Below are 11,521 nucleotides of genomic sequence, written 5' to 3'. Positions count from 1 at the left end.
ATGTGTGTGGAAGGAATATTAATCAAGCAGGCTGCTTTGTCCTGGATGGTGTAGTGCTTCTTGAGTGTTTTTGGAGCTGCATTCATCCAGGCAAGTGGAGAATATTCTATTACACTCCCAACTTAGGCTTTGGTAAGGAGATGAGTTACTTGCTACAGAATTCCTCATCTTTGACCTGCTCTGATAGCCACAGTATTTATATGGTTCATCCAGTTCAGTTTCTGATCAATGGTAACCTCCAAGATGTTGACAGTGGGGGATTCAGTGATGATAATACTAATGACTATCAAGGGGCAATGGTTAGATTCTGTCTTATTGGAGATGGTCATTGCCTGGTACTTGTGTGGTGCGAATGTTATTTGTCATTTGCCAGCCCAAGCCTGGATATTGTCCAGGTTTTGCTGCTTTTGGGAATGGACTGCCTCAGTATCTGAGGAGTCGCAAATGATACTGAATATTGTGCAATCATCTGTGACCATCCCCAAGTCTGACCTTATGATGAAAGGAAGGTTATTGATGAAGCAGCTGAAGATGGTTTGTCTTTGGATCCTACCCTGAGGGACTCCTACAGTGATATCCTGGAACTGAGATGATGGACCTCTAATCAAACAACCATCTTCCTTTGCTCAGGTATGACTCCAGTCAGCGGAGAGTTCCCCCCCTAATTCCCATTAACCGCAGTTTTGCTGGGACTACTTCATGCCACACTCAGTCAAATGTGCTGCGATGTTAAGGGCAGTTACTCATACCTTTGTCCATGTTTGATCCAAGGCTGTAATAAGGTTCGGAGCTGAGTGATCCTGGCAAAACCCAAAGTGTGCATCATATCCAGGATATGGGCCAAATGCGGGCAATTGGAATTAGCTTAATGGTAAAAACTGGGCAGTATGGCCAAGTTGGGCTGAAAGGCCTTTTTCCATGCTGTAAACCTCTATGACTCCATAACAGGTTATTGCTAATTAAGTGCTGCTTGATAATGTTGTCGATGACCCCCTCCATCACTTTACTGATGATTGATAGTAGACTGATGGGAGCTAGACTGGTTTTGCCCTGTGTCTTGTGTTATAGGACATTCCTGGGTAATTTTGCACATTGTCAGGAGATGCCAGTGCTGTAGCTGTACTGAAACAGTTGGGCTGAGGCTGCAGAAACACACATGCAAATCCCACTCATTCCCCCAACCCACACAGGCATATTCTCTACACATCTTTGATAAGATTTTCTGGCCATTCCCACTAGCGGGATGTTCTGCTGAGCCACCTCAGCCCCAACAATACACGCCATGGGGTGAGGTGCAGGACCAGAAAGTCCCATTTCCTGAATTTAACTAATCACTAATAAACAATTGTCAAATGGTCAATGTGGCATAATATTTATTAGAAACACAATAATATTATTAAATAAGTTTTAAAAAAACAAAATGTGTGAGTAACCCTGATGCACGAGAAACCTGAAATAAATCAAGCAGCAAAAACAGTCAAAATTAAACTCTCATCCAGTTTTGTGCAAAATTGCTTTACTCAATACCACCAACAAAAATATACGCAAAGCATCTAGAGGGAATGGGACTCTTTTGGACATGACTCAGACGAAAGAATAGTGAGCTATATATCCAAGTTTCCTGATGGTAATAAGTTAGGTGATACAGTCAACAGTGTAGATGAAAGCAGTAAGTTTTAAAGGGATATTGGTCAATTAATTGAATCAGAGAACTGTGGGAGATGGAACTTATTGTGGGAAATGAGAAGTTATCCACTTTAGACTTAAGACAAATCAAAGCTTGTTTTCTTTTGAATGGTAAAAAGCTAAGAACTGCATGTGAGAAAAGTGATTTGGGGATTCAGGTGCAGAAATCACTGTAAACTAGATAGCACAGATAACAAAATTAATTAGGAATAACAGATTGTTGTCCTTTACCTCTAGAAGACTGAAATACAAAAAAATTTTGCCACAATTAGATAAAGTTGTGGTTTGACACTATTAGGAGCAACTGTATTCAGTTCTGGGCACCATGGCTCAGAGTGGGATCTTGACCTTGTAGACAAGCAGCACGAAAATCACCCAGAATGATCCAAGGCAGAAAGAGTTACGGGAAAGATCGAGTAGATTAAATGTATTCTGTTGAACACAATAGACAACAGAATGATTTAATTGAGCTGTTTCAAATAATTAAATGATAATTATATAAAAGTAGATAGGGAAAAACAACAATAGGGAGAAATTGGTGTTAGATTTCTAACATCAATTTCTTCTTCTGGTTAGTGAGTCTGCAATAAGTCTTGATAATAAAATTAGAAGTAGGTAGTTTCACACCAAGAGCTGTGAAAACTGGAATTATCTCCTTCATGCGAGTGGACTGGCACGCACATATTCTATTGTTGTAAGGTTTAATTTTAGGAAATCATTTGTCACAGCTTGGCTCAGAACTTGAGCCAAAATCTTCCCCCTTCTACTTTATCCATGTGGTCACAGTATTTTGTAACATTTTCCTGTAGCATTTTCAAACCTGTTCCTATTCTTAGTTGGCATTTCTATGCATCAGGAAAAATTATTAGAACATAGAACACTACAGCACAAACAGGCCCTTCGGCCCACAAGTTGCGCCGATCACATCAACACCTACCAACCAGTAGACCTATCTCTAACCCCCAATCCCATTAAATTCCATATACTCATCCAGAAGTCTTTTAAAAGACCCCAGTGAGTTTGCCTCCACCACCACTGACGGCAGCCGATTCCATTCACTCACCACCCTCTGAGTGAAAAACTTACCCCTAACATCACTTCTGTACTTGCCTCCCCGCACCTTCAATCTGTGTCCTCTCGTAGCGACCATTTCAACCCGGGGAAATAGCCTCCGAGAATCCACCCTATCCATTCCACTCAACATTTTATAAACTTCTATCAGGTCGCCTCTCAACCTTCGACTCTCCAGGGAAAAGAGTCCCAGCTCCCTCAACCTAACTTCATAAGGCATGCCTCCCAGTCCAGGCAACATCCTTGTAAATCTTCTCTGTACCTTTCAATAGCTTCTACATCCTTCCTATAGTGAGGCGACCAGAACTGCGCACAGTACTCCAAATGAGGCCTGACAAGGGTCTTATAAAGTTGCAGCATTACCTCCCGATTCCTAAACTCAATCCCTCGATTAATGAAGGCCAGTACACCATACGCCTTCTTGACCACATCCTCCACCTGCGAGGCCAATTTAAGAGTCCTGTGGACCCGGACCCCAAGGTCCTTCTGCTCTTCAACACTACTAAGACTCCTGCCCTTGATAGAGTACTCGTTCATCCCATTGGTTCTGCCAAAATGGACGATTACACATTTATCTGTGTTGAAGTCCATCTGCCACTTCTCCGCCCAGTCCTGCATCCTATTTATGTCCTGCTGCAACTTTTGACATCCTTCCAGACCATCCACAACACCACCGACCTTCGTGTCATCAGCGAACTTACTTACCCATCCCTCCACTTCCTCATCTAGGTCATTTATGAAAATGACAAACAGCAAGGGTCCTAGAACAGATCCCTGGGGCACTTAGAAGTTTTATTTTACAGTTGGCCAGAGGTCTATCGCCAATACCAGTGAGGACCAGGCACCTAACCTACTCAGTGGAGTTGGTGATACAGAAAAGGAGATTCTTGATTCAGCCAACTTGTTTATATGTTCAATATTCCAATTGTCCCACTACCAGAAGGATGTGGAAGCTTTGGAGAGAATGCAAAGAAGGTTCACCAGGATGTTGCCTGGTCTCGAGGATGTTGACTATGAGGAGAGGTTGAATAAACTAGGATTGTTTACAGAGGCTGAGGAGAGATTGTAGACAGAGGCTGAGGGGAGACCTGATAGAGGTCTACAAAATTATGAGAGGCAATGACAAGGAGAATAGTTAGAGGCTTTTTATCAGGATGCAAGTGTCAATTACAAGGGGGCACAGGTTTAAAATGAAAGGGGGGAAAGTTTAAGGGAGTTATTCGGGGGAAGTTTTTCGTGCAGAGTGTGGAACGCGCTGCCAGAGGAGGTGGTGGAAACAGGCACATTAGCAACATTTAAGAGGCATCTAGGTGGGTACATGAATTGGGAATAAATAGAGGGATATGGACTGAGTAAGGGTAGAAGGTTTTTTTTATGGCTTAGTTATGGCATCATGATTGGCAAAGCCTTGGAAAGCTGAAGGCCCTGTTCCTGTGCTGTATTTTTCTTTGTTCTTTAATCCCATGCTTCTGTATGAGCTGGGTTGCAGCACATATGGGAGATATCCTTGGAGAAAAAGTGTTCACCAACAAAGTAATTGTGTAATATATTAGTTATAGTGTCAATGCTGATCATACAGAGTTATAGGTCTCTGTATGATCAGAACATTACCTATACAGTGTCAAAAATGTTGAAACCAATCTTTGATACAGTAAGTAGTCTCACAACACCAGGTTAAAGTCCAACAGGTTTATTTGGTAGCACCAACTTTTGGAGCGCTGCACTTTCATCAGGTGAGACTCATCTGATGAAGGATCAATGCTCTGGTGCTCCGAAAGTTGGTGCTACCAAATAAATCTGTTGGATTTTATCCTGATGTTGTGAGACTACTTACTGTGCCTATCCCAGACCAACTCCAGCATCTCCACATCAATCCTTGATAAATTGGGGATTCACCAGTAAACACCAAGGCTCCATGATCCAGATTAAGTTTCATGTGAATTACTTCACGTAAATAATAAATTAATCTTTGTACAGACATTTTTAAATTATATTAGACTTGAGTTAAATAGTTCAGACTGAACCGCAGTCTGTCATTAAAGATGCCCAGCAAATCCTCCAAAGCAGCCTCACTTGTCGCATTCAATATCGGGTACAGTGCAATTCCCGTGAGCTTGGAAATGTTCCTCGCAGAATTCACGGATGCGGTTACATGCCTCCAGCATCAGGTCTTCTGGAACAGTTAAAACCACTCTGAAGTAGTTTGGATATTCAAAACACTGTTGAATAAAGATGTGGCGTTAAACATTTCAAAGAATCATTTCTGCACTTTCACTGCCTCAGAACAAATCTCAGGAAAAAACAAGTCAGCGAATGCCTTTACTATGAATTTCAATCATAATTCCCTTTAGTGTAATACTCTGATTTTGTTTTTATTCATTTTTTTGAGACACAAGCATTGCTGGGTGGGCCAGCATTTATTGCCCATCCCTAAATGCCCTCGATTCCAGAGGGAATTTGAGAATCAACCAAACTTCTGTGCCTCTGGCGTCGCATGTAGGCCAGACCAGGTAAGGTTGGCAGACTTCCTTCCCAAAAGAAAGATCATGTTGATAGCTCATGTTGTTCTGTTGTTTAAAAAAGGCTCAAAAAGTAATCCGGGAAATTATAGGCCGGTAAGTTTAACGTCAGTAGTCAGTAAATTATTGAAAGGGATAGGATCTACAAATACTTGGATGGACAGGGACTTATTAGGGAGAGTCAACATGGCTTTTGTGCGTGGTAGGTCATGTTTAACCAATCTGTTAGAGTTTTTCGAGGAGGTTACCAGGAAAGTGGATGAAGGGAAGGCGGTGGATGTTGTCCACATGGACTTCAGTAAGGCCTTTGACAAGGTCCCGCATGGGAGGTTCGTCAGGGAGGTTCAGTCGCTGGGTATACATGGGGAGGTAGTAAATTGGATTAGACATTGGCTCAATGGGAGAAGCCAGAGAGCGGAAGTGGAGGATTGCTTCTCTGAGTGGAGGCCTGTGACTAGTGGTGTGCCAAGGGGATCGGTGCTGGGTCCATTGTTGTTTGTCATCTATATCAATGATCTGGATGATAATGTGGTAAATTGGATCAGCAAATTTGCTGATGATACAAAGATTGGAGGTGTAGTGGACAGTGAGGAAGGTTTTCAAAGCTTGCAGAGGGACTTGGACCAACTAGAAAAATGGGCTAAAAAATGGCAGATGGAGTTTAAGGCAGACAAGTGTGAGGTATTGCACTTTGGAAGGACAAACCAAGGTAGAACATACATGGTAAATGGTAGGACACTGAAGGGTGTAGTAGAACAGAGGGATCTGGGAATACATATGAACATAAGAAATAGGAGCAGGAGTAGGCCATCTAGCCCTTCGAACCTGCCCCGCCATTCAATAAGATCATGGCTGATCTGTCGTGGCTCAGTTCCACATTCCCGCCCTCTCCCCATAACCCTTAATCCCCTCGCTTATCAAAAACCCATCAACCCGCGTCTTAAAAATATTGAGCGAGGCAGCCTCCACCACTTCAACGGGCAGAGAATTCCAGAGATTCACCACCCTTTGAGTGAAGAAGTTCCTCCTCAACTCTGTTCTAAACCGCTCCCCCCCCTTTATCTTGAGGCTGTGCCCCCTAGTCCTACTGTCCTTTCTGAGCGGGAAGAGTCTCTCCACCTCTACCCTATCCATCCCATTCATCATCTTATACGTCTCAATGAGATCTCCCCTCATTCTTCTAAACTCTAACGAGTACAAGCCTAGTTTATTCAGCCTCTCCTCATAGCTCAACCCCCTCAACTCCGGCATCAGCCTAGTAAACCTAAAGTGGCGTCACGGGTAGATAGGGTCGAAAGAGTGCTTTTGGTACATTGGCTTTTATAAATAAAGTATTGAGTATAAGAGTTGGAATGTTATGGTGAGGTTGTATAAGACATTGGTGAGGCCGAATTTAGAGTATTGTGTGCAGTTTTAGTCACCTAATTACAAGAAGGATGTAAATAAGGTTGAAAGAGTGCAGACAAGGTTTACAAGTATGTTGCCAGGACTTGAGAAACTGAGTTACAGAGAAAGGTTGAATAGGTTGGGACTTTATTCCCTGGAGCGTAGAAGAATGAGGGGAGATTTGATAGAGGTGTATAAGATTTTGATGGGTATAGATAGAGTGAATGCAAGCAGGCTTTTTCCACTGAGTCTAGGGGAGAAAAAAACTAGAGGACATGGGTTGAGGGTGAAGGGGAAAAGTTTAAAGGGAATATTGGGAGGGGGCTTCTTCACACAGAGAGTGGTGGGAGTGTGGAATGAGCTGCCAGATGAAGTGGTAAATGCGGGCTCACTTTTAACATTTAAGAAAAACTTTGGACAGGTACATGGATGAGAGGGGAGTGGAGGGATGTGACGCAGGTGCAGATCAGTGAGAGTAGGCAGAGACTAGTCAGTGAGACTGTGCGCAGTTCTGGTCGCCTCACTACAGGAAGGATGTGGAAGCTATTGAGAGGGTGCAGAGGAGATTTACAAGGATGATGCCTGGATTAGGAGGCATGCCTTATGAAGATAGGTTGAGGGAGCTAGGTCTCTTCTCCCTGGAGAGACAAAGGTTGAGAGGCGACCTGATAGAGGTTTATAAAATGTGGAGAGGAATAGATAGGGTGGATTCTCGGAGGCTATTTCCCAGGGCTGAAATGGTCGCTATGAGAGGACACAGGTTTAAGGTGCTGGGAAGCAAGTACAGAGGAGATGTTAGGGGTAAGTTTTTCACTCAGAGGGTGGTGAGTGAGTGGAATCGGCTGCCGTTGGTGGTGGTAAAGGCGAACTTGCTGGGGTCTTTTAAAAGACTTCTGGATGAGTACATGGGATTTAATAGGATTGGAACTTACAGATAGTTCTATGGCCTGGTAGGTATAGATGTGATCGGCGCAACTTGTGGGCCAAAGGGCCTGTTTGTGCTGTAGTATTCTATGTTCTAAAAATGGTTCGGTACTGCCAAGAAAGGCCAAAAGGCCTGTTTCTGTGCTGTAATGTTCTATGGTTCTAAAGGACAATAAACAATGATTTCATGGTCATTATTAGACTTTCAATTCCAGAATTTTATTGAACTCAAATTTCACCTTCTGCCACGGCGGGATTTCAACCTGGGATCTTGTCCTAGGTCTATAGATTGCACGTCCAGAGACAGTACCACAACGTCACTGTAATACTCTGATATACCCCATACCTCTCACTGTAACACTGATATATCCCACACCCCCTTATTGTAACTGGATAACCACCATCAGGTCCATGGGGAATCACTGATTGATTTCCCTGTGGGACCAGTTAAGTATGAGTTCACCTGGTAACAAGCAGTGAGTGGCCTCCCCACTTGGGACTTCTTACATGAGCCTTTTATATGGCAGGCCCAGGACTGGGCCTGCTGAACTGTAGTCCCAGATAGGGACCACTGTGTGTACACCATGGCAGTGGTTTTACTTTGCATTCTGTTATAAATTATGTACCTTTACAGTCAGGCTACATGAATCATTACATTGGATACAGTTGAATACAGAATTGGCTGGATGACAGAAAACAGAGGGTGGTTGTAGGTGGTTGTTTTTCAAACTGGAGACCTGTGACCAGCGGTGTGCCTCAGGGATCAGTGCTGGGTCCACTGATAATTGTCATTTATATTAATGATTTGGATGAGAATATAGGAGGCATGGTTACTAGGTTTGCAGATAACACCAAAATTGGTGGTGTAGTGGATAGTGAAGAAGTTATCTGGGATTGCAAGGGGATCTTGATCAATTGGGCCAGTACGCCAATGAATGGCAGGTGGAGTTTAATTTAGATAAATGAGAGGTGATGCATTTTGGTTGATTGAATCGGGCAGGACTTACTCAGTTAATAGTACAGTTTCATAGCTCTTTGAAAGTGGAGTCACAGGTGGACAGGGTGGTGAAGAAGGCACTCAGCATGCTTAGTTTCATTGGTCATAACATTGAAACAGGAGTTCGGATGATTGTTGAAGTTGTACAAGAGGTTTGTAAGGTCACACTTGGAATACAGTTCTGATCACTATTATAGAAAGGATATTATTAAACTAGAAAGAGTGCAGAAAAGATTTACTAGGATGCTGTCGGGACTTGATGGATTGTATTATAAGGAGATGCTGGATAGACTGGGATTTTTTCTCTCCTTATACCTCAAACCATCAAGTTCCGGTAGCATTCTAGTAAATCTTTTCTGCATTCTTTCTAATTTAATAATATCCTTTCTATAATAGAGTGAGCAGAACTGTACACAGTATTCCAAGTGTAGCCTTACCAATGTCTTGTACATCTTCAACAAGGCATCCCATCTACTGTATTCAATGTTCTGATCAATGAAACAAGCATGCTGAATGCCTTCTTCACCACTCTGTCCAACTGTGACTCCACTTTCAATGAACTATGAACACGTACCCCTAGATCTCTTTGTTATGTAACTCTCCCAAACGCTCTACCATTAACTAAATAAGTCCTGCACTCGTTCGATCTACCAAAATGCATCACCTCGCATTTATCTAAATTAAATTCCATCTGCCATTTGTCAGTTCACTGGCTCGATAAATCAAGATCCCGTTGCAATTGGAGATAACTTTCTTCACTATCCACTTTGCCACCAATCTTGGTGTCATCTGCAAACTTACTAACCATGCCTCCTAAATTCTCATCCAAATCATTAATATACGTGACAAATAACAGTGGACCCAGCATTGATCCCTGAGACACACTGCCAGTCACAGGCCTCCAGTTTGAAAAGCAACCCTCTACAAACACCCCTGTTTTCTGTCAAGAAGTCAATGGTGTATCCATTTAGCTGGATCCCATGAGATTTAACCTTATGCAACAACCCACCGTACGGTACCTTGCCAAAGTCCATGTAGACAACATCAACTGCACTGCCCTCATTTGCCTTTTTGGTTATCCTTTGGTGCAGGGGTACAGGATGCCTCAGAGAGGGTAGAAGGAATATTAGAAGGCGAAGGGAATCAAACGGACGTGATTGTGCATATAGGTGAGAAGGACGTAGGAAGGAAGAGCAGGGGGAAATACGTTAGCAATTTAGGGAGATGGGTGCTAGACTAAAGAGTAAGGCCACCAGGGTGGCAATCTCTGGACTGCGACCAGTGCCCAATGGGGCTAGGAACAGCGAGATCCTTCAACTGAATGCGTGGCTGCAGGATTGGTGCAAGAAGGAGGGTTTTAAATTTGTTGATCATTGAGAAGTTTTCATGAGAGAACGGCACCTGTATAGGAAGGATGGGGAACACTTAAATGGGAAGGGTACAAGTATCTTAGCTGGGAGGTTAACTGGAGTGTTTTGGCAGGGTTTAAACTAATGTGGGGGGGGGGGGGGGGGGGGTGAAACCAATAGCTCAGTAGGCACTGGGATTGGGAGCGAGTTGGGTGCCGGGGAAAGGTTAGATAACATGAGGATCATCCTGGAGAAGGAGGACCCGAGTGGGCCTGGAGATCTGGAGTGCATCTGCTTCAACGCGAGGAACGTAACGGGTAAGACAGACGAGTTTAGAGCCTTAATGCTTACACGGAATTTGGATGTGGTAGCAGTGATAGAGACATGGTTAAAAGAAGGGCAGGACTGGCAGCTAAATATTCCGGGGTATAAGTGTTTCAGGCACAACAGAGGAAGGTCAAAAAGAGGTGGGGGAGTGACATTGTTAGTTAGGGAGCACATTACAGTGGTGCAGAGGGAGAACAATTTAGAGGAGTTGGAAAATGAGTCGCTGTGGGTGGAGTTCAGAAATAGGAAGGGAGCAATCACTATGCTGGGGGTATACTATAGGCCACCCAATAGCCTGCGGGAAGTGGAAGAAAGTATATGTAAGGAAATTCTGGATAGGTGCAGAAAAAATAGGGCTGTTGTAGTGGGAGATTTTAATTTCCCTGGTGTGGATTGGAAGGTGCCTAGGGCTGGGGGTCCAGAAGGGGAGGAATTTGTAAAATGTGTACTGGAAGGTTCTTTGGAGCAGTAGCTAGCCCGACTAGAAAGGGGGCTATACTGGATTTAGTTCTGGGAAATGAGCCTGGTCAGGTGGTTGAGGTATCAGTAGGGGAACATGTGGCAAATAGTGACCACAATTCTGTCTACTTCAGGATACTAATGGAAAAGGATGAGTGTTGTCCGAAGGGGAGGGTGCTAAATTGGGGAAGGCTAGATACAGCTGGATTAGGCAGGAACTGTTAGCCACTGATTGGGAGAGGTTGTTTGAGGGTAAGTCCACGTTCGGCACGTGGGAGTCTTTTAAGGGACAACTGATAACAGGACAGACATGTGCCGGTTAAGAGGAAGGATAGGAAAGGCAGGATTAGAGAATCGTAGATAACTAGGGATATTGAGAACTTGATCAGGAAGAAAAGAGAGGCGTATGTTAGGTCCAGGCAACTGAGAACAGAGCGAGCTTTGGAGGATTACAGAGAGAGTAGGAGGGAACTCAAACGGGGAGTTAGAAGGGCAAAAAGGGGGCACGAAATGGTCTTGGCAGACAAGATTAAGGAAAATCCAAAGGCATTTTATTCATATGTTAGGAACAAAAGGGTGGTTAGAGAAAAAATCGGTCCTCTTAGGGACAAAGGAGGGGAACTATGTTTAGAGCCCGAGGGAATGGGGGAGATCCTGAATGAATACTTTGCATCAGTATTCACAAAGGAGAGGGACTTGTTGTCTGGAAGTGTCTTGGAGGGAATTGTTGGACCGTTGGAGAAAATCTCCATTACAAGGGAGGAAGTGTTAGAGTTTTTAGGTAATATTAAAACAGATAAATC

At 43.6% G+C, this 11,521-nt stretch overlaps 1 protein-coding gene across 1 annotated transcript in view; it reads right to left on the bottom strand.

The window, feature by feature from the left end:
- Positions 1-4,826: 4,826 nt before the first annotated feature.
- Positions 4,827-11,521, bottom strand: part of tat (tyrosine aminotransferase) — a 108,755-nt gene continuing 102,060 nt past the window's right edge. The window contains exon 11 of the mRNA XM_080188046.1: positions 4,827-4,976. Coding sequence (XP_080044172.1) covers positions 4,827-4,976 — 150 coding nt within the window. The remainder of the gene's footprint in view (positions 4,977-11,521) is intronic.

This window comes from Carcharhinus amblyrhynchos, chromosome 4, assembly GCF_965287045.1.
Source record: "Carcharhinus amblyrhynchos chromosome 4, sCarAmb.v2.hapA, whole genome shotgun sequence".
Lineage (NCBI taxonomy): Eukaryota > Metazoa > Chordata > Chondrichthyes > Carcharhiniformes > Carcharhinidae > Carcharhinus > Carcharhinus amblyrhynchos.
This window is presented reverse-complemented; position numbering and strand designations above follow the sequence as displayed.